Source organism: Polyergus mexicanus, unplaced genomic scaffold (genome assembly GCF_030449975.1).
Source record: "Polyergus mexicanus isolate NDT 795.1 unplaced genomic scaffold, iyPolMexi1.0 SCAF_25, whole genome shotgun sequence".
NCBI lineage: Eukaryota > Metazoa > Arthropoda > Insecta > Hymenoptera > Formicidae > Polyergus > Polyergus mexicanus.
In genome coordinates this window covers 1,615,399-1,639,343 of record NW_027223345.1, presented here as the reverse complement: position 1 = coordinate 1,639,343, position 23,945 = coordinate 1,615,399, and the positions used below count along the sequence as shown (strand labels likewise).

Genomic DNA, 23,945 nt, shown 5'->3' with positions numbered 1-23,945 from the left:
CATCTCTCCCCCTTTATCCTTTCCAAAACGGAAGGATAGTGACGTTTTCTATTTGAGACTATATGTGAGACTCTGTTTACATTTCTTTCTTATTCTACGCGTAGTGTACGTTTACAATTTTTGTGGGCTCGCCATAATATTATTACTATGATATTTATTATAAGTATTGCAAATCTGCCTGATATTGGGTATATAATGATTCCTTATTTCGATACATTTTTCTAAATTATTCTGTGTTGTTGTTAAATAATTTTGATTTTCGCTATCGATAACTATTATGGGTTGATTTATTTCTACGAAAGTGAATAAATTTCCTTGACTGTGAATAGGTAGGGGTATTGCCTTTATTATATTGTATTTAGGATGAGAGATTAGTGGAAAGCGTAAGATAGTATGTATATAGGATGTGTCATAATAAGCGCTAATTGTTATGAATTTTTCAATCGTTAGCCAATTATTTTCGAAGATACCAAAGGGAAAATGTAGTATTTGTGGTACTTGTGAGGTAGCTTCCTTGAGGTTATCTATTACTTGTTCTAATGGAATTAATCTAGGATGTACTTTTCCGTCCTTTATTGCCATTAGATGTCGTATTATATCTTCAGTGTCTCTCATTATATGAAAATATTCATGTATTTCTTCGCGTTGAATCTGACTTGTCAATTGTTTTTGTATTTTGGAAATGAAATTGAGAGTAGTATTACTAGGAGAGTTCTAACGCAGGTCCTCCGAGGGGTATGTGGGGCGAGGGGAAACCGTGCGGGCGAGGGGGCATGACGTCACGCGGGCGGAGGGGGATTTTGGCGGCGCGGGGGAATGCCGACAAGGTAATATAGTTTTTCAAACAGAAACAAGAAAAACCATTATCCTTTTCATTTTTTCTAGGAAAATGGGTTTATTGGGGGTCGGGATATGTTTATAATCGGCTTATGTATTACAAAGGTGGGTGCCGATGTCCGGATCCTCGAATTTACATTATATTATATTATATTTATATTATATTATATTATAAACAAATAGCGTCTTGCAAGATTGCACATGCAGCCGAATCGGCGCGTATGTATTACAAAGACGGGTGCCGATGTCCGGATCCTCGAATTTATATTATATTACATTACAAACAAATAGTGTCTCGCAAGATTGCACGTGCGGCCGAATCGGCGCGGTGTATTACAAAGGCGGGTTATTATATTTATATTATATTATGAACAAATAGCGTCTCGCAAGATTGCACGTGCGACCGAATCGGCGCGGTGTCCTCTTCATTTCTTTTCTAGGAAGAGCCGTTTATCCGGGGGTCACAATATTTATAAATAATATTACCGTAATTATATTTATCGGTAACCGTGAGAAAGATACAGGAAGATCCGTGATGAAACGACACCGGTCTCCTCGAGATGACAAAAAAGAAAAAAAAACAAACAAAAAAAAGATATAAAAGATAAAAGATTAGTGGAATTTCTTGGTGGAAAACTAAAAGATATCGACTAGATAATAAAGTTCTTCTAACAAAATACCCAACAAGCACAGCTGCACATAATGACAATAATTTTTTCTAACAAAATATTCAATAAACACGGCTGGATCCGCATCAATAAAAAATACTCATAAGAAAATAGAATTTTCTCTAACATGATCACGTGCGAAGGAACCCTCGAACCGATATTCAAACTCACCAATCGACGATTACTACAAGTAAAATACGAAAAGTAGGAGAAACACTCCGTCTAATGAGAACACTGGCATGATTTTTAACTTATTAAAGTTGGAAGATCCCCACTTATGCACAAGTCCAATTCGTTAAATCTTAGAGAGACCTTACTCCCACGCAATTTTTTTTGGAAGAGCCGATTTTGTCACTGTGAAAATGGAAAGAAATAATTTCGAGGCAATATTAGACGAGTCGCCTTTTTTCCGATGCGACAGGACACTCTCATCTAAACCAGTGAGAACATTACGTGGTGAAGTGAAGTGAAGTAAAGTTACAAAAATTTCTTTTATTGTATTTTTTAAATATGCCATCGCTGATAGAGGCTGTTTTGTGTCGAGGCCGCCTTAATGCGGCATGGTGGGCGGAAGACCTCGTGATGGGGCTACTGAGAGCCATTTTAAATCTGGTGGTTTTTCAAAGAGTGAGTAATATTTGTTTTATATTAAAATTATGTTTTATATATGATATCAATTATTTCTAATATATTATATATTATAATATATTTTAATTTTGATTTATAGTATCAATATGCGGGCGATATACAAATTCCGGGGTTTATAAATATTAAACACCGGCAATATTTGAGAGCGCTGCGGCGACACGACCGCGAATACGCACAAGACGTTTGGCAAGACAGCGGCTCCGACGGTCTCTATTTAGACCTGAGACGTCTCTTCGGCCTCGAACCCTACAAGGAGGACATAGAGGAATTATGGGGTTGATTATAAGTATCTATTTTTAAAAAATATTAAATATTAAAAAATTAAATTAGTATACTAATAAGACTTTTATTTTTCTGTTTCAGAAGGAGCGCCGCCTGTATATATATTTTTTTATTTTTTTTATTATTTTTTATTTTTATTATTTTTTTATTTTTATTATTACTTTTAACACACACACACACATTTGTATTATATACACAATTTCAAATAAATATTATTATTATTAGATTTTAAATAAATATTATTATTATTATTATTAGATTTTAAAAATGTCGATTATTTCTGTGCTTCCTTCTTTCCTTTTCCTACTCGTGCATGTCTCGCGCTATCCTTCTCCCACCCGATCGCGCCACAGTTACATATCTATCTTATATACGGGGAAGGGAAGCGAAAGAAATAAACATTTTTTCTTTTCATTTTTTTTTAACACATTTATTTATGTTAAAATACATCACCTCGTCTCAAGGTTTCAGACAAAACTTCATCCACAGCATAAGCTAATAGTTCGCAATCTATGATAGATGTTTTATCAAAAACATCGCGCAAGATTTTAACAGCATTATCTTTCTCGGCGCCAAACATATTACCTTGCAAATTAACGACAAATCGACCGAAACTTTCATTTACAGCTTCTAAATTCTCACACAGCTTCAAATATTCATGATTAACACAGTGTTCGAGTTCGAATAAGAAAAATATAGTTGACGGTTTCATGTACAAGCAAGAATCGCGTAACGTAAGTTTTACAACACTCGTATCGTGTATTTTAACAATCTCGATTGTTAAATCGTTAATCCATATTGGTGTATGATCGGGCGTTTGCACAAGTCGTTCAACGTCCGCTCGTTTCAGCATTAGCGATTCCCATGTGTCAATAGATAATACAATTTGATTGCCTCGATTATCGTCGAGATGTAATTCCACGTAAGATGTGATTCCACGCTGTGATTCAACGCTGATTCCAATATCCAAGTATTTATACGCAGTGCGCGTCAAAGCGAATCTGCGTACCAAAATACGTGGTATACAACGAGATTTACCGTGTCTGAAAAATACGATTAAATATGAAATAGCATGGAAAAAAAACATAAAATATATATATATATATATGAAAATTTGTGATACTTACAAATCAAGAGGTTTCTTGTACGGCCTAATTTCATCTCGAGGAACGTAATAATTCATGCGTCTGCCACCGTTGCTGTTTCCTTCGGCGGAGTACATTTCTCTAAGTTATGAGAAGTAGAACGGTTGATGCGACACTGATCGTGTAAAAACTAACCGATAATATGCTTATTTTCAAAAATATGATGTGATGGGAGATTAATGCTCAGAAAATTTAGGAGAAGGGGCAACGATCAATGTTAAAAGAATTCTTAGAAACAACTTGCGAGGAAAGGAGTGGGGAGAATAAGAAATAAAAAACATTAAATACGTTTACACATTTTATTTATAAAAATATTTTTTTTAACGTTGCAACCACCAGTTAAATATTTTTAATACATTCTGTAATGCGCAATTCTTAACATGTTTTCCACATCGTATAGTATTAGTAACATCTAGATTATTTAAAGATTCAATATCTTCGTAATCAGCATCCAAAGTCTCGATGATTAGGTTTTCTCTCGCATAATTCTCAAGTAAATCCACCAGCTATTCTCGTTTTTGGCATCCCTTGACGTACACGAGAGTCGACGTATCGCCATCCTCTTCTGTTCCAAACACGGCTGATGTAATCAAGCGTTTAGCCATGCTGTACGGTACGTTTCTGTCTTCCCATCGTAATCCGTGGTGATTCGCGATCAGCCAGGAAGCACATGATTTGTCAGATTTTGTGAGGAGATTCCATGGTAGGGGGTATGTAAAAATGTAATGCGCCAGAACGGTCCCCTTTCTCAGCACCGCCACCTCCTTTACGACAAATTTCATCCCGACGAAGAATCCTTGTAGGTCCACGAACGTTGGTACGGACATGACGTTTTTTATATCAACACGTCGAGAAAAAGAAGACTGCGATTGATCCTGATGTATTATAGATTTTATATCGTCTCATTCTTCCCTCCCCCCACACTTAGGTGATTTTGCGCACAACATTGGTCAACGGGTTGTACTGAATCACGCGATCGTGTATGATGAGGCAGTACGCTGTGGTATTCGGCGGCACGTTCTCCTTACACTCTCATCCACGGTTGCGCTTTTGACCGATTCGTTTTTTCGAGAGCAATCGATGATCACGAATGGACCGTTACGTAAAAATTGCGTGACGGTGAGACTCAGCTCGAGATACTCGTATCCGTAATAATTTTTGCAGAAACGTTGATACGTGTCGTACAAAATCGACCATCTGTTTTTATCGAAATCCAGATTCATATCGTCGTACGGATAACATTCCGAGTTCAGATAGAGTTTCACGTTGGTCAATTTGCAGTCGTTGAATCGACTCGTATCCTCGGCCGTCACGTTTTTCCGACCTGTCTGCAGAACGAAAACAATGTATCGCGGCTTCTCCAGTTGAGTCGCGGTCTTAATGGGCCACGAATGTTTGGCTGTACGCTGCAATAGCGGAAATTCGTACAGATCTCACGAGCGGAAACCCATACCGAGGTATTGTCCGCTTTCCAAGGCGCGCAGTATCGATAACTTGTTAATCTCGTTCAATACGACATGCGGCATTCGCCATTGTATCTTGAATATGTCGATCACAGGCTCCAACACCAAATTTCCAATCAGGCAATTGTTATCGTTGCGCGATCGTATTAAGATCAATTCGTGACGAGCGTTAATCACCACGCGCCTGTAATCCTCGCAAAATCCCAATAACATATAGAGCGGTACGCAAAAATTAAAGTATCCATTCGTGTTAATAGGCGAATCCCAGCCGGTGTTTCTCATAATCACGGTTCTATCGGATGATATCGTTACATAGTTCTTGAGTGTGCTGGTTATTCCCACATTTCTGCTACGATCAATCTCCACACCGTCGAGTTCGTATCGAATCTCATCAAACATGAACGCGACGCAATTATTCCCCAGTACAACATCAAACCCTTCAGCTGGTTTGTTTATCACTAGTTTTCCCTCGATGTACAGAAAACTCTCATACGGCAAAGTATACAGATCCTGTTGTTGTATGGGTATTCGTATCTCATCGCTGTGCTCAAACGTCGTATTGGCGTACGGGTTGTACGTGTGAGTCTCGATCTTGACGATACGATCGTCAAAGACCGACTCACCTCCGATATTAAGGATATCGGTCATGTTTTCTTAGATATTTCGCACCGCGAATCCCAAAGATTGTAAAAATTAAACGTTCGATGCGTTGAGCTTCTTTCTGATCTTTTTAGCGCAACCTAATGATGATGATGATGATGATGATCGGATGATATCATCAATCGGTACCGTAAAGATATTATTATCTTTCGCGTGTTTCGAGTCGTTCAACACGAGCATCTCATGTATCGCACGCTAATTTTGTCGCCGTCGTACGTGCAATCTGATGGTAATCTCTTCTCCTCGAAAATCGAGCAATCGTCCGTCTTGATCCGCGACGCGTATCGTTAGATCCATAATGCTCCGCGTGATGATCGGCAGGTAAATGATCTGCGCCGGCGTTTCCGATATCTTATATCCTGGCGGAACGCTCGGTGAAAATTCATGTATCGTATGAACGCGTTTGCCGTTGCTGAATGCACCCGCGGTCACGTTACACTCTACGCGGATAATGTTTACGTTGATGATATTAATCGGTACGTCCGATTGATACCACTGTTTCAGCTGCAATATACGCTTCGACGAGAATCCCAGCAGCGATCCAATATTGTTGGGTTTGTTAAAGTTTATTCTGAATGCGCACTTGATCTCGCTATTCATCGTATTGTAATTAGCACGGAGCACTATCGGGTATTCTATCTCGTCTTCGTCACCGTTTGCTTGAACGGTCTCCTCTCGCGATATCAACGTGATATCACCACTTTTGTCGACACGATTGCCAGAGCGAACTACGCGTTGCGGGCGTTTCCGTGAAATTGCACGTTTCAAAAACTCGTGTATTGCGTGTATCTCGTACGATCCCTCGGGAATCGTAATTTCCGTGTCATCCTCATCAAAATAAAATTTATTATTCGAGGAATTCACGTTCGATATCGTATGATAAGTTTCAAAATTAGTTAGACCGAGCTCGTAATCACCATCGCTTAAATCAACAGCTGGATGGTAGTGTGCCGCGAGGACGCTACTCTTCCTGGTTAGCGTGAATGTCATAGACATGTCGGCAAAACTGTTTAACGAATACTGAGTCTTAACGGCGCATCGTCAGGCTTTAAATTCACACCGATTGTGGTCGACGTTCGGAGAAACCGCAGACACAATTGTCCGCAGATGCTTTGATCGTAAGTTTGAAAGGACGTGCGATTGTACTCGATCTTCGTAACGTTCCGTCCGAAATATCCAATTCATTCGGCGGTCGAAGATTACCAAAACCGTCGAAATATATAGCACGATTTCCCCTCTTTGCGTACGCTACCCAATGAGTACCCGGTCCTTTGGTGATATCCAAATTCACGATGCCGCTCTCGTTTCGATATATACCACCGATCGGTAACGAATCACGCATGAAAACCCCTCTAAAGTACGGTATACGCATACGTTTCGCCAATTGTTCTAATTGTATGTTTGTTGTCACACCCGTGGGCATTTTTAGCGTCTTTTCGACGTTTTTTTTTTCTTCGTTGCCACTCCTTGTCCAAGTTTGTACGGACCGAGATACAGTCCCTATCCGTATTTATACGGAGCGAGATAAAGTCCGCTGCCTTCCATCGCGCGATCGTGACGTTGCAGCTCCTCCAGCTGACGGCGCGCGGCTTTGCTGTCGTTCACCGCCTTGGCCACGCCGGCCGCTCCACCGATCAAGGATCCGAGCGCGCCCAACACAAGAATCGGCAATACACCGCCTCGTTTCGCTGTCGGAAGTATCCGTTTTTTCGTCGGCCTTTTCCGCGTAGTCCTCGTCTTCGTCTTCGTCTTCGTCTTCGTCTTCGTCTTCGTCTTCATACCCATACCGATTTTTGTCTTGGTTTTCATCGCTGCCCAAACAGCTGTGGCTGCGGCTCTCTCACCGAGAGTCGAATCTTTCGCAACGATGCGTTTTCGCGCTCTCTCGGCGAGTATCTTGTCAGCCGCGTGTCTCTCGGTGAGATCGTTGCTCCGGGAGTACGCTATATCGTGCTCGCAGCACGCCGCGTCCAATGGATTTATACCCCGATTACCTCTCGCCAATCGTTTTTCCAAATGAGTGCCCGGACCGCAAAACTGATAGCCGGGAATATGTAACTCGAAAGGAAGTGCGTTTATCGCACGATTTAAGAAACCACAACCTCTTATAATTTTTGCTGGCATTTGTCACAATTTTTTATTAACGGTGCTGGACCGTCGATGTGCGTTCGCTGCCACGGTTGATTGTAATGTTCGTAACAGCGCCGATATTGTTGAACCTCTGAGTCAGTTTTTATATGTTCGGGAAGCTTGTCCCACATGTAGTGGACGTGATCGCCGCACATTCGCAGCAGAACGACTTTCGGCACAAATTGTAACTGTTCGGCGCTCAAATTGCAAATATCGGAAGGTCTTAACAGCAGCACGAATATTTTTGTTACTGAGCGATTTGCGGTTCCGCGCATCTATAAATAGGCGTTCGATCCAGCATTCCTCAGTCGACAGTGTGAAAATGAGATTCGTGCGACAACCTTTGGCGATACGCGTGACGAATTGCGACGACAGATTACGATCGATGGGGGACAACGCGGAGATGCGCAAGCATGGTACGATGCTACCGACTACTATACGCGCGATCGTTTGTGGCCCCTCGAATTGCGGTAAAACCAACGTTCTAATAAGCCTGCTGGAAAGTCCGCACGGTGTACGTTTCGAAAACGTGTACGTGTACTCGAAGTCGTTGCAACAACCAAAATATCGATATCTGGAAAATTTGTTGACATCGATCGACGAAATCGGCTACTTCACATTCTCCAACAACAGTGACGTCATTCCACCGAGCGAGGCGCGTCCAAACTCGATCTTCGTGTTCGATGACGTGGCATGCGATAAGCAAAATGCGGTGAGAGAGTACTTTTCAATGGGTCGACACTCGAGCGTCGACTGCTTTTATCTCTGCCAGACGTACGCGAGAATACCTAAACATCTGATACGCGACAACGCGAACCTGCTGATCCTGTTCAAACAGGATGATACCAACCTGAAACACGTGTACAACGATCATGTGAATACCGACATGCCGTACGATGAATTTTGCGCGTTGTGTCGCGATTGTTGGCAGCGTAAGTACGGATTCGTAGTAATAGACAAGGACAGTTTGCTCAACGATGGTCGATACAGAAAAGAATTTAACGTGTTCGCGATACCGCAAAACGATTAGTTGTTGCCGATACTTCGTCGGGGTGAAACATGAAAGAGAGATTGACATTTTTGTTTTTCCGCGATGGCTGCGATCGATAAGAACGAGGATATTCGCGAGCGCGAGAAGATTGCGAGGGCAATTGTGAAAACTAACGAATCGATTCGCAAGAAACATCGTGCTTTGAAGACCGGTAAGATCGAGGAGGATATCGTGTTGGATAGGCGCTTTAGATCTCTCATCGAGCTGTTACAAAAGATCGTCGACAACTCTAGCTCGATCGCGGTGAAGAACAAGCCTGCGAGTAACACCGACGCGGGGATCGAAGCGTTGTCCATCCCGAAGCGCGAGAAGGATGATGATGTGACACCGCAAAAGAGAAAACGATCAAACGTCAGGTCGGATCGCTCACCGACACCGCATAAATCGAAACGATCGGACGCTCCACTGGATGTACCGCTGATAACCTCTACACCATCCGCGTCAATGAGAACTATACAACCTACGATGCCCGAATTATTCACGAGCCAGGATGTTTTTGAAACCACGGACAACTCGCTCATAACATCCGTTCGAAATCAGTTGCAAACGCCGGAAGGTCAAGAAACGTTGCGAGATCAATTAGGTCCACTGGGTCAAAGGTACATCTGGCCTATCTTGAGCGGCGATCAAGAGAGCGGTATAGACAACGTGTACGGTGTTTATCTCGACAAGAATGGAATGATGTTCGGTAATAAACGTTTTGACGTGGACAACGCGGATAGCATAATTATCGATGGCATACGATACGTCGGCACATCTGGTCTTTACGAGTTGATCTTTAAGAAATTTCCCGATGACGTCATCTATACAGAGGATGATAAGCAAACGTACAAGAGCATGCTGTTGACGACGAGCGCGCATAAACGCAATCACGATGCACACGGTCGATTACTGAGTAACAGGGAATACAAGTACAAAGAAATAATCGCAAAGTTGATACCGATCGAACCCAAAAGAACAAAATCTGGAAAGGGATTATTCGCGCCTCGCGAAATGACGCTAACCGACAGCAAGATTGACTATGTGCACTGGGACGATCCCAACGAGCTGGTGGATCGTCTACGATTGCTCGATGCTTCGCACCAAGCGGGTCACAACGGTCACGACAACGAGATCTTGTCGATCATCGAGGAACTTCGCGAAGCCGGCATTATTATAAATTAAATGGTGTCTCGACAAAACTAATCAATCGATCGATCGACATCGCTCGCATCGATGATGCATATCAACAAATTTGGGATATCCGAGCAGAGTACAGACGTGACGAACGTCATTTCGTACCGTCGATGGAGTGGATTAATGAGAAGTTTCGTGCGCGATAACGCTCTGTGTCGCACCGTTACGGACTTTGACGCGAGGTCGCGCAAGATTCGTCGTGTAGCGCAACTTGTGGCTGATACCGACGTCGTCAACAAACTGTACGTGGATCAGTGCGTTAAAACGTTGAGAAATCAACTGAAAGAGTCAGACGAGAAGCTTGCTTCGTTCGAGAAAGACGTGCGTGTGTTACAGACTCTGATAAACGAGCTTCGGCATGCGAATATCGCTAGATTAGAAACGCCAACAAACGACAACGAAACGTCAACGAAACGTCAACGAACGCTAACGAAACGCCAACAAAACGCCAACGAACGACAACGAAACGACGACGAAACGCCAACGAAACGCTAACAAACGACAACGAAACGTCAACGAACAACAATGGACAGCAACAAACGGATCAAGAACGGCTACGAACGGCTGACGAATGACAGCGGACGACAACGAACGGTTCAAGAACGGTTATTGGACGGTTATCTAACAGCTCAGGAACGGGTCAGGAACGGTTACGAACGAATCAGGAACGACTACCAGACGGGTCAGGAACGGGTACGAACGGCTATCGAACGGCAACGAATGGTAGCGGATGATAAAGAACGACTATTGAATGACAATAAACGGAAATAAACGACTATTAAATGGTTAAAAAAAAAGGTTAAAGATATAAATCATATTGTAATTTCTTTGCACATATTATTACGCGCCGACTAGCCGTACCACTAAAAACATGACATCGTTAAAATCCAACGGACGTAAAAATATCGAGAAGCTACGATTCGTCGAGGAACTGCATGCTTCGGCGAGAAGAAATTTTCCCCGAAGACGCGTCATAGTGCGGGGTTACGATGACCTGTGGCAAGCTGATATCGTCGAGATGCGTCCGTACTCTCGTTTTAACAAAGGTTACCACTACATACTCACCGTCATCAATGTGCTGAGCAAGTATGCGTGGGCCGTACCGCTCAAGAGTAAAGACGGAAGTGAGACGGCTGATGCTATCGCTGAGATAATTCGAGATAGTAAGAGATGCCCGAAAAACATGCAAACCGATATGGGAAAGGAATTTTACAACATCGACGTACAACGTCTCATAAGAAAACACGATATTAATCATTATTCCACGTATTCGGTGTTGAAGGCATCGGTTGTCGAACGATTTAATCGCACGTTAAAGAATGACATGTGGAAAATGTTTACGCTAAACGGAACTTACAAGTGGGTTGACGCGTTGCCGCGACTCTTGTCGGATTACAACGCGCGCAAGCATCGCACTATCGGTATGAGACCTATCGATGTTACCCCAGCGATCACCGATAAACTTTTAAATACAGTATACAGCAACGTAAAGATTGCGGCACCAGCAAGATTTAAAGTAGGTAACCCGGTACGCGTTAGCAAGTATAAGACGATCTTCGAGAAGGGTTACACACCAAATTGGACCACCGAGGTGTTTAAGATTATTAAAGTGCAGCGTACTAATCCCGTAACCTATCTACTCGAGGACTATCGCGGAAAATCTATTGCTGGAGCGTTCTATGAATACGAGTTGCATCGCGCGACTTATCCGGACGTGTATCTCGTGGAGAAAGTACTGCGCAGGAAAGGTGACGAGGTTTACGTGAAATGGCTGGGATTCGATAGATCGCACAACTCTTGGATACACAAGGACAATGTGATTTAATTGATTCATACAAATTGTATTTTATTTTAAACATATAAAAATATGAAATACATATAAAATATCTGAAATATGTAAAATATATACAGCATATAAAATATATGTAAGATATATTCAGCATGTAAAATATAAAATATAAAAGAAAGATAGAATTATATTTATTTTGTTTTCCCGATACACACACACACACACACACACACACACACACACATACATACATACATACATACATACATACATACATACACACACACACATATATATATATACATTATATTATAAGAGTATTCGGAAATGTCCCCACGGTAGCGTGTCGGTCGAATCAGGTACGATATATCGCTTGTCGTTGTACGGACTCCGAGCAATTTTTGTCTCGCTAATTGTATACACTTTGTGCAATTTGGATCTTATGCAAGACTGTCGTCGAGTCATCTCAATTTCATCGCGCAGACACCGCGTGTAATCGTCGAACGTTATCGTTCTCGCTACGACGTTACTCTTGACGCCTTTAACCTTTTTTGTATCTTTTTTATTATCTACTCGCAATGCATACATTTTTGCTCTAAGCCCGACAAATTCAGTCATGATCGCACCATTATTTTCGTCCTTCATCAAACCCGGCACTTTCTTGTTCTCGAGCGGTATACCGTACGCATTGTTAACCGGATAATCGCTCGTGTCGAATTTAGCAATATCGCGTTTCATGTTCTTGTACACATCCTGGCACTCGATGTGATAAATTAAACTATCTGTATCGGTGTACATTATTTTACATTTCTCTCGATATAACGGTACCATGTATTCGTGATGAAATTCATACAAACACGTTTTAGAAATGTCGAGGATGCACATGCCGACGTAGATCGGTTTATTGAATTTTATCTCGAATTTGCGCAATTCGACAGCGATCAAATTTTCCGAAAAGACGCTCCTGCTGTGAAAATTTAGTTTCGCGATCATCGCCTCCGCGCCATATCGTCCGTCCCATTTTGTTAATAATTTTACATCGACGTGATTGCGCACGTTTTCCATAGTTTTACCGAATACCGCGTTGTTCATTAACTTGTACAGATTTTTCTCGAAATCATTTGTCGCGCGCGTTCTAAACCGGGTGTTGAGTTCGATGTAATCGCGGAGCCATGCGGATTGAACGAATTGCAATACGCAATGTATCTTTGCGACGCGAAGGCCGTGACGCGTGCATTGTTGTAGGTTGCGATAGTGTATGACATAACGCTTCTTATCGTATAAGGTTGCGAGGAGTTTGTCTTGCCGCTTGCCGGGCGGCTTATCGCGCGTCGGACAGAACGGTAGGTCAGCGTACGCATCGTGAAGATGTTGCGGATACTCTAGATCAACCTCGAGAATATAACCTGTGGGCGAATCCGAAGCGATTGCGCTAACGTCAAAGTCAGAGATATCGTCGACCCATCGAAATTCGGCATAGGGCAGCGGTTGACACATCGTCCAACCGTACAAGTTGTTTACATCGAAATACATCATGTACGATGACGGTTTCGATGGATCGTAAGACGGCGTGTACTTGTTATTGGCTCGCGCGTATCTGCCGGAACATTGACTCAGGCCACCGCGTATTCCCCGTTCGATAAACATAACCATATCGATATCAGTAAGTAATTCGAACGTAATATTCGTATGTTTTAACATGGCGTCCCACGTGTATCCGGGAAGAGTATAATAATACGCGGGGTCGAGCCCATAACTCTCGATACATTTGTCGCGGAAATTTTCAAAAATATCTGCCAATAACAAGACATCCGTTTTTAAATACAGATCACTGTATTCGCCCAAGGTTCGTAGGGAGAACCGCCTCCAGACGTTTTCGACGTGCGCGTAATCGCTCTCGGATACGGTGTCACCGGTCAAAGAACTGTAAAATGATTCGCGCGGTGGTAAACATGTATCGTGCAACCTATCGACACAGTCAATGTATTCGTATGGGAAAATACCTTTTCGCGTCAATAAATTGAACTCTTCAATTGATAAATTTTGAAATTCCGATTTTAAAATTTGAAGTTTATCATTATTTAAAAACGATGCCAATTTTTCGAGACTAGTACTGAGAAATTTGTATGAATCGATGAATCGTAACTTTATATCGATTCGCCAATCTGATTTTTCAACGGTATCTTTAACTTTAACATGTTTCGTGAATGAAATATACTTTTCTTTTGTTATCGGTAGTACGTCGATCGAGCCTTAGAACGCGATAGCTATTTCTTTGATGATAAAATGTGAATCGTAACCGGATAAATTGTAAAATACTATGGGAATGCAAAAAGAGTCTTTATAATTTAAATTGCAGTTTGAATGCGCGGGACCTCGATACCGCCCGGTAAGATGGCAATGATCGCGTACGCGTGTATCGTCTTGCGCGAACGGTTTTTCGCAAATGTGACAGTGTGTCGCGCTGTGAAATTTTTCCCGCTCATCTCGCGTTAAATTTACCATGGGGACATTCATGTTAAATAGTTTTTACGCGTTGCGCTAAATTTTTTAATTTTTCTACGAACCACGAAACGCAATCGGTACTACGGCGAGAATGATACGCGGATAATGATTCGTCGTACGAACAATGTACATAATAACCTATGCTAAATACTTGGTGATGTTGAAACGTGTACGTAAACGTCCTCCTCCATCACCGTTGGTCTTCCTCAGCACGCACTTCAAGTCGGCGTATACGACGAATGGAAGCCGCTCCTTTCTGTTGAAATTATTGAACGCGAGCCACTTGTCTTTATCGCCCGGTAGTCGAATGGCGCACTCGTTCATCTCTCGGCAGTCTACAGTGTGCGACTGCAATTTGTCGTCTGATCTAAAATAGTGTAAACATCTGTAAAAAAAAATAGAAATAATTAATTTTTCTATCGTATATTATATATATATATATATATATATATATATATATATATTGCATTTTTATTAAATATACATACCGATCGCAGATATATTTTTGGCCATTACGTTTGCTCAGTTGCGAGCTCACGAGGCGGGATAAATTCTTGATCCATGTAAAATGTCCGAGGTCTTGCGAATCTTGTATATACAACAAGTTGACGTGTCTATCCTTCTTTTGCTCGCTTAGACGTATTGGGATAATGTTATTCTCTTTCTCTTTCTCTTTCTCGATGCAGTATACATTTATTGAAATGTCGTTATAAAGTTCAAATTTTTTAATTTGACTCAATGTCATCGGAAATTCAATGTCCTGGAGATTTAACACTGTCGTGTAATGAGGATACGATGACTCCCGACCTACGTCTCGTGCAGCTGGATACAAAGCAGCGACCACCGCCCACGCAAAACACGCATTGTCTTTGGATTGCACGTTTATTACCGCTCTCTTCATTATTATTTCTCGCAATAATTTAATATGGCATCCCGCGCGCATTGGATTATATTTATTTATATTTATAATTAAATCAAGAATTCGCGACAATGCCCACCCACTATCGCGTTCTTGAAATTCTTCGAGCGAGGCAAGGGTGGGCTCGACGATGCGTCGCTCGTACCACTCGTATAGATCGGACGTGCTAAAGAGTTCACAGTTTCTCGTATTTACACTTTTATTTGCCCGTTTATCACCCGACACGAATTCACCATTGAACACAGTGTTCACTTTCACATTAAAGTGTTTTTTCAGCACATTTTTCACGTGTTCAAGCACAATGTCTTTGGCGTCCTCGAGAAATTGACGAGGCTCGATGTGATTATAATTTATAACCGCACCAGTCAATATACGGCTCTCAAACGCCGTATCAATCTCCCGCCAAATGAGTCTTTCCGCGGTATTATAATCATCACTGTAATTACCACCACTATATAAATTGTCTCTCTAATCGAGTCCTCGCACCCTCGAGTCGTGCGATTCTGATCACCAAAGATTGCCGAACTCCGATCGAGAGCCGCGGACGCTTGATACGACTGCATTCCTCGAGCTGTTTGATAAATTCTTCGCATCGCTGCGCCCATGCAAAATACTCGCCCAAAGTGGCGACTTGATGCGACAGCTCCAACAAGTCACGTTCAGTCTGCTCGGCGTTCTCCATGTTTTTTTTTTTTGTTTTACTGTGTACAAATCGGACATATGTTGCACGGCATTACCTGATATAATGCTTGTCTGCAATTGGAGCAGGATCGACCACTTATTACGTCGTACAGTTCAGTTACATGCTTCCGAACAGCATACATGTATCCATAGTCAGTGTCTGCTATAACTATCATACACGAAGCACATACAGCATAATCACCACCCGTAGAATAATAAAAGTATATGGCACAAAATTTTGTACGTCCGTTCAACGCAATAATTTCTGAATGAAACACTGTCTTCTCAACAATTTCCGTGAGGTCCTCGCTTTGATCGCTGTTGTAATCACTGTCGTCTGATAATGCGTGATCTTCATCAGACGACTCGTCTAGTATTGCCTCGAAATTATTTATTTCCATCTTCGCAGATTGGCAGAGTGACAAAATCTGGTCGCCGTCGAACACTTGGCACACAAAACTTTTTTAACCGATGTATACACTTTCAAATCGTGTACTACTATAATTTTGACACCCTTCGTTCTTCATTTATATATATTTCATCTATCACCTTTAAACGGCTCTTCCTAAAAAAAAATTGCGTGGGAGTAAGGTCTCTCTAAGATTTAACGAATTGGACTTGTGCATAAGTGGGGATCTTCCAACTTTAATAAGTTAAAAATCATGCCAGTGTTCTCATTAGACGGAGTGTTTCTCCTACTTTTCGTATTTTACTCGTAGTAATCGTCGATTGGTGAGTTTGGATATCGGTTCGAGGGTTCCTTCGCACGTGATCATGTTAGAGAAAATTCTATTTTCTTATGAGTATTTTTTATTGATGCGGATCCAGCCGTGTTTATTGAATATTTTGTTAGAAAAAATTATTGTCATTATGTGCAGCTGTGCTTGTTGGGTATTTTGTTAGAAGAACTTTATTATCTAGTCGATATCTTTTAGTTTTCCACCAAGAAATTCCACTAATCTTTTATCTTTTATATCTTTTTTTGTTTGTTTTTTTTCTTTTTTGTCATCTCGAGGAGACCGGTGTCGTTTCATCACGGATCTTCCTGTATCTTTCTCACGGTTACCGATAAATATAATTACGGTAATATTATTTATAAATATTGTGACCCCCGGATAAACGGCTCATCCTAGAAAAGAAATGAAGAGGACACCGCGCCGATTCGGTCGCACGTGCAATCTTGCGAGACGCTATTTGTTCATAATATAATATAAATATAATAACCCGCCTTTGTAATACGCCGCGCCGATTCGGCCGCACGTGCAATCTTGCGAGACACTATTTATTTGTAATATAATATAATATAAATTCGAGGATCCGGACATCGGCACCCATCTTTGTAATACATACGCGCCGATTCGGCTGCATGTGCACTCTTGCAAGACGCTATTTGTTTATAATATAATATAATATAAATATAATATAATATAATGTAAATTCGAGGATCCGGACATCGGCACCCACCTTTGTAATACATAAGCCGATTATAAACATATCCCGATCCCCAATAAACCCATCTTCCTAGAAAAAATGAAAAGGATAATGATTTTTTTTTGGTTTCTGTTTGAAAAACTATATTACCTTGTCAGCATTCCCCCGCGTCGCCAAAATCCCCCTCCGCCCGCGTGACGTCATGCCCCCTCGCCCTCACGGTTTCCCCTCGCCCCGCATACCCCTCGGAGGACCTGCGTTAGAACTCTCCTAGTAATACTACTATTGAGTAGTAATTGTTCATTATATTGTGTTACTTTTTCTAGATTATCAATGTGAGCAACTATGGCGTTTAATATGTTAATTTGATTCTTCATTGTATAATGTAGCGTTTGCTCTTGGTTTTCTAAAAGAGTTAGTTGTTGTTTGATGATTTTGTCGTCGTTGACGTCCATTGTTCCAAAGAGAGTTTTCGTTAAAGATCCAATTCCATTGATAAGCCCTCTGCGCTTATCTGTTGGCGTTCTATACATAATATTTACGCGTCTCATGAGTTGCGCCAACTTTTCATTATCTGCTTCGATTATTCCTTTTAAGATTTGGCAGTTTTCTTGCGCTTTATTTTGTAAGTTGCCTAGGAAAAATGCATGATTAATGTAATTTTGTAAATCATGAAATCTTTTATTTAAGGCTCCCATATCAATGTTTATTACTAACTTCCAGCTAGATTCTACTTGATATAGATCACTGATTTTTTTAAAATATAATCCTGACTCTTGCAGAAATTGTTCTATTTTATTTTCGGCTTTTAGGCTTGATTTTGCTGCTATATCTTGGGTCTTCCATGTCATCAGCGCTCTGGAAAATAGATGCTTGTTTGTTCTTTTAATATTTTATGAAAGCTTTTAAGCGATTTACATGTATGCATATTATTTTTCGCCCTACTTTGATTTTATAATTAACATCAAAAATGTTATCAGTAATTGTGTGGTCCAGTCCATAGAGAGTCGAGTTTCTTTGAGCGTCCTCTCCGAACTGTTTCATCATGTAGCAATACCTTGTCTCCTACCTTGAAGATGGTTTATTTTGCCCTTTTGTCGTATTGCTCTTTTATTTTAATTTTTTCCTCTTTTATGTGCTCTTTAGCGATTTGATTTGTCGCTCGTATTCTTTCTTTTAATTCCTGGGCGTAGTTATCGTAAGTATACGTAGGTTTCGGCGGCGTTGTTAGCGCTGTTGGTAAGATTGCTTGATGTCCGTACACTAATTCAAAAGATGTAAATCCTGTTGCTATATCAGTGGTAGTGTTGTACGTGAACATGGCATAACGTATCCCAGTCTGTCCCAGTCTGTCTGGTCGGCATTTATATAATGTCGTAGGTACTCAGTTAGTGTACGATGTGAGTGTTCTAGTGCACCATTACTTTCTGGATGATATGCAGTTGTCTGTATTTTTTCTATTTTTAATAGTTTGCATATGTTTTTGAACATATCGCTTAAAAAGTTTGTGCCTTGATCCGTTAGCACTTTGTCAGGAATTCCGTGTTTAAAGATTATTTTAACTACGAATTCTTTTGCTACGATGACGGCTTCTTGATTAGCTAAAAGAACTGCCTTACTGAATTTTGTAAGATTATCTTGGAAAGTTAGAACATATTTATTTCCGTTGTTTGTTACAGTTAACAGTTCTACAATATCTAGCGCACACTTCTCAAAAGGTTGGCTAGCTGTGTCAGTTATTACTAAAGGTGCTTTAGATTTTTGCTTTAATTTATTTTTTTGGCAAAATTCGCATTTAGTGATATAATTTTCAACGTATTTAGTTAATCCGGATCAGTTATGTTTCATTCCAATCCTATTAATTGTTCTTTCAATTCCTTAGTGTCCGCCTAAGAGTACGTCGTGATATTCGTACAATATTCGCGCTTTATCTTCTTTGCTATAGACTCGCTTTTCGTTATGATTTTCTTCCTTTTCTTCCTTTAGGTTAAGAACTACGTTGCGGTTTAACGCGTCGGCATTGGTATTTGTTTTTCCAAATTGATGTACGATTTCGTAATCATATTCTTCCAGTTTTAATCTCTATCTTATTAGACGTGACCCTGGATTGGTTACATTGAATAACTATACCAATGGCTTATGATCCGTTATTATTTTAAATTTAGTACCGTATAAATAAGGTCTATAATATTTTACTGCCCATACTATGGCTAATAATTCTTTTCCGGTAGTATTATAATTATGTTCTGCTCGCGATAATATTCTGCTGGTAAGCAATTGGTCGGTCTTGGCCTACTTCTCCTTGAGATAATATAGCTTCGATGGCGTAATCTGATGCGTCCGTCGTTAAAAAAAATTCTTGATTAAAATCAGGATATTTTAGCACCGGGGCGGTAATTAATTTATTTTTTAAAGTCTTAAATGCATTTTGTTGTTCTCCAAACCATTCGAATTTTTCTCCCTTTTTCGTTAGTTTCGTAAAAGGTTTGGCAATTTTAAAAAAATTGTATATAAATTTTTGATAATATCCCGCTAAACCTATAAAAGATTGTATTTCTTTTACCCTGATCGGTGTTGGGAATTCTCGTACTGCTTTTAGTTTAGAAGGATCGGGCATGATTCCGTTTTCGGTTACTATATGCCCTAAATATATCACTTCCTTCCTAAGGAACTCGCAGTTATCAGGTTGAAGCTTTAAATTATGTTTTCGTAATTTTTTTAATACTTCGATAAGCCGTGTTCCTTTAAACTTGCTCCGTATATGACTATCATCATGACTGTCATCCAAATATACTAGACATTTGATTCCTTGTAGTCCAGTCAGCACAGAGTTCATTAACCGCTGGAATATGGCTGGCGCGTTCTTTAATCCGAACGGCATTCGATTGAATTCGTAATGTCCGTACAGTGTAGAAAATGCTGTCTTGCATTTATCGTTTTTGGCCACGGGTATCTGGTGATAATCTGATGCTAGATCCAAGATGATAAAATATTTTGCATTTCCCAATTAGTCTAGTATGTCCATTATATTAGGTAATGGAAAGGAATCGCCTATTATTAAGTCGTTTAATTTTTGAAAATCTACGACTATTCGTAATTTTTGTTTTCCTGACGCATCGGTCTTCTTAGGGACCACTAGCAATGGGGCGTTCCATTGGCTGGTACTTGGTCTAATAATTTTATCTCTCAACATGCCTTTTACTTGCTGATTTACTTCTTGTTTATGTTTTTCTGCTAAGCGATACGAGCGTATATTTACAGGTGCACTGTTGGCTTAGACCAAATTTGTTGTAATTCTGTATGTGATAGTAGGAATATAAGTGAGTGCATCTCGATATAAAATATGTCGCTAAAATGTTCACAAATTTCTAACAGTGATTTTACCTCTTCTCGATTTAGATGTTGTACACGCAGTAAATTTTTTATTTGGTCGCGACGGGAAAGCGTTGTAGCCTCCCTTATGCTTGAGTACTGCATATTTGAGCTATTGTATTTTTTATTTCCTCGACTGTTACGCATGAAATTGGTAGTTTAATATATTCTTCGGTAGTGTTTATAACACTGATTAGGCAGGAAAATTCTTCTGGCTTTACTAAGCAATAAAAATTCCAGGCTTTGTTTCCTCAGCACGTATTATACCTACTTTATTTGAGTCGGTAGTAGCTTGAATAATTGTCTCGCTGCGCGGTTTTAAGATTAATGGTCGGTACGGATTTAATTTTAATATCTGATAGCTGTATCTGCTTTTTATTATAATCGTTATCTCGTGTTTTTGTAGAAAGTCTACTCCTAGGATTCCTTCATAATCAATTGGGAAGTTGTCCTTCACGATATAAATTGAATGCCGTATCTTTCGGTTCTTCAGGATTATCGTTGCCTTGATTTTTCCTATTGTATTCATTTGGTGTCTTGTAACTCCAGTGAGTGCCATTTGCTCCTCGTAAATCATGGTTTCTCCTTTTAGATTTCTTAACTTTATTGATGTAACCATTGCTCCTGTGTCAAACAGTAGGTTTAACTTCCCTTTTTTAACTTCCTGGATAGGAAGAGTTACTAGATCTAATCCAGTTTTTGTTTGCGGTTTTCCTGTTACTTGCGATATTTGATACTCGAGGGCTGGTCTCGGCTGTCTTGTATTTTCTTCGTCTTCTTCTTTATCCTCGTCTTGCGTTGTATTTTTTCTTCTTTGCCCATTCGTTTTATTACGATTTTGTGGCTTTTTATCTTTGTTTGATTTCGTCCGGTTAGATTATACTATCCCAGAGCGTCCGTGTAGACTCCAGCATTCGTCTCGGCCATGACCTGATTTTTTGCAGTAGGTGCAGTGTTTCTCGAGTGTATTTATTTTTGATTGTTTCTGTGGCTTCGGCAAGTAGAATCGGTTTGAATATCTGCTTGTTCGGCATTCTCGTCTGTGATGCCCTAGTTTTCCGCATTAGTTGCATTGTAATACTTTATTTAGCGCTACTTTCGAAATTATATGATCGGGCTTATTTCGCGATGCATGTTTTAATGGGCCCTTGACTTTTTCTTTCACATTGGCTCCTGCAATTGCTTCTTGAAGCGTTGAATAATGCTGTGCTTGCACCACTAATTTGATATCGTCGGAGACCTATTTGAAAATTTTGCAAAGCTTTGGGCCAATGAAAAATAAGGTTACATTAGAGTCCTATATAATCAGAGAAGCGACAATGGCATTGCGCTTGCTGATTGACTGACCGCTACTGGTCTGTTCACTTAACGACCGCAACGCTCACGTATCATTTCATCTTTGTTGTTCACCGAAAGTTAAACAAAGACAGATAATGCTTGCGAGTGTTGCGGTCGTTAAGTGAACGCGTCCTATGTTGGCAGTTAGTTTGCACGTAGAGAAAGTGAATCCTACATGCAAGCAGCTAATCGCAACCAGCGTACTGTAAGTGAGAGAAAAGTATATGTGTAATGTTATTTTCTAAAAAAGACATTTTGAATATCTCTGAGACATTTTTAAGAAATTTTAGATTACACATGGACAGCTGCGGGACCAACATGGCGATCATGGGAAGCATGGAGGAGATAACGATGTCACTTCTCTGTTTATATAGGACTCTAGGTTACATTAGCCACATGTAGAACCTCGGAGAGAGAGGCGTCAACTACCCATTTCGTAATTGGCTGGCATAATGTGCCGATTTGGTCATTGCGACGCCAATGCAGAGCAAATGGGATACGAATTCTCTGACCGACGATATCAAATGTTTAAGGTTATATTACGCATATTACAAAATATAATGCGTAATATAATCCCAAACATTTGATATTTTCGATCCGAGAATTTGTATCCCATCTGCTCTGCATTGGCGTCGCAATGACCAAATATATTATGCCAGCCAATCACGAAAAGGCTGGTTGAGTTGGCGCCTCTCTCTTCTAGAGGCTCTCTAGTCATATGTATGTGTCCATAAAAGCAAGCATTTGGGCCTTGTTTATCTTTCGGTGAACAACAAAGATAAAATAATACTGTGAACATTGCGGTCGTTAAATGGAACGGGCCCGTGGCGGTCAGCCAATCAGCAAGCGGAACGCAATTGTCGCTTCTCTGATTATGGCTGCGGTCGGGAAGACGCTAGAAATGCTTTGAAGCATTTGATTGACCAATCAGGACAAAAGAGTAAAGATTTCTTTATTCTGATTGGTTAATGTAATGCTTCGAAGCATCTCTAGTGTCTTCTCGACCGCAACCTATATAGGACCATAGACTAGAACTAGAGGTTTGTTCTTTACAGCTGAACTGCACCAGTTCAGAGCCCATCCTTCTCCTTTCAATGAAGAGAGAAAAAGATAAACTCTGAACCAGTATACTATGGATCTGTTCTTTGCAGCCAGTTCAGCTACAAAGAACAAACCCATAGTATATCTAGACCGAGTGTTGAGTAGAATCCTATAATCAGAGAAGCGATAATGTTAAAGATTATTATTTTATATTTTCCGTATATTATACGACTTTAGGGGAAGAAGACAACGGTCTTGGTAAGCCAATTACTGTCCGCGAATCACGATAAAGAAGGCATGAAACAACTAGAAATTTTTTCGCTTCAACTTCTCCACCGCTCTTTGGAGTTTTCAGCGTGCGGACTCTTCACTCTGGATCGTACTCTCGTGACTTCGGTAAGTCTTAACCCTTCTTTTCTGCGTGTCAACTTTGTAAATGAATAAAAAAATTTACACAAAAAAATATTGTTTTAGATTGCTGGCGCAGTCACAACGTATCTCGTAATACTCATACAATTCCAAAAAGAGGATGACACAAAAGGTAGTTTCGACAACATATTAAAGAATGCCACGCAAATGCTGAAAAACGCGACGACACTTCACAATATCACAGTGGGAAGATTGGGTCTATAAATTAAGACAAACTGTGCGTCTCTCTTTGTTCCTGTTTTTTATGTTCTTGAATCTATAATAATAAAGCTTTTCAAAATTTAGTACACGTCGCCCCCACATTTATTCATAAAATATCCATAATCGAAAGAATTAAATCGAAACGAATTGACCTTGTAATGCACAAAGATGCAGATTTC

The 23,945-nt window shown here is 40.4% G+C and overlaps 3 protein-coding genes across 3 annotated transcripts in view; 1 reads left to right on the top strand and 2 right to left on the bottom strand.

Moving 5' to 3' along the window:
- LOC138943028 (gustatory receptor for sugar taste 43a) overlaps window positions 1-23,849 on the top strand; it is a 61,473-nt gene extending 37,624 nt beyond the window's left edge. The window contains exons 7-8 of the mRNA XM_070313547.1: window positions 23,374-23,532; window positions 23,611-23,849. Coding sequence (XP_070169648.1) covers window positions 23,374-23,532; window positions 23,611-23,769 — 318 coding nt within the window. The 3' untranslated portion in view covers window positions 23,770-23,849. The remainder of the gene's footprint in view (window positions 1-23,373; window positions 23,533-23,610) is intronic.
- LOC138943034 (uncharacterized) lies at window positions 12,159-12,894 on the bottom strand. Its single transcript, XM_070313553.1, has one exon. It carries the CDS (start codon window positions 12,840-12,842, stop codon window positions 12,159-12,161), a length of 684 nt encoding a protein of 227 aa, XP_070169654.1. The 5' UTR covers window positions 12,843-12,894.
- Window positions 14,493-15,297, bottom strand: LOC138943033 (uncharacterized). The gene is made up of 2 exons (XM_070313552.1): window positions 14,843-15,297; window positions 14,493-14,739 (listed from the first exon to the last, which is right to left on the bottom strand). The coding sequence occupies exons 1-2, from the start codon at window positions 15,295-15,297 to the stop codon at window positions 14,493-14,495; spliced, it is 702 nt and encodes a 233-aa protein (XP_070169653.1).
- Window positions 23,850-23,945: the final 96 nt, after the last annotated feature.

Coding starts and splice junctions, on each gene's coding strand:
- LOC138943034 (XM_070313553.1), bottom strand. CDS start 12,842: ATGATCGCGAAACTAAATTTTCACAGCAGGAGCGTCTTTTCGGAAAAT.
- LOC138943033 (XM_070313552.1), bottom strand. CDS start 15,297: ATGCGCGCGGGATGCCATATTAAATTATTGCGAGAAATAATAATGAAG. Junction 14,740..14,842: donor CAAAAATATATCTGCGATCG/GTATGTATATTT, acceptor TTTTTTTTACAG/ATGTTTACACTATTTTAGAT.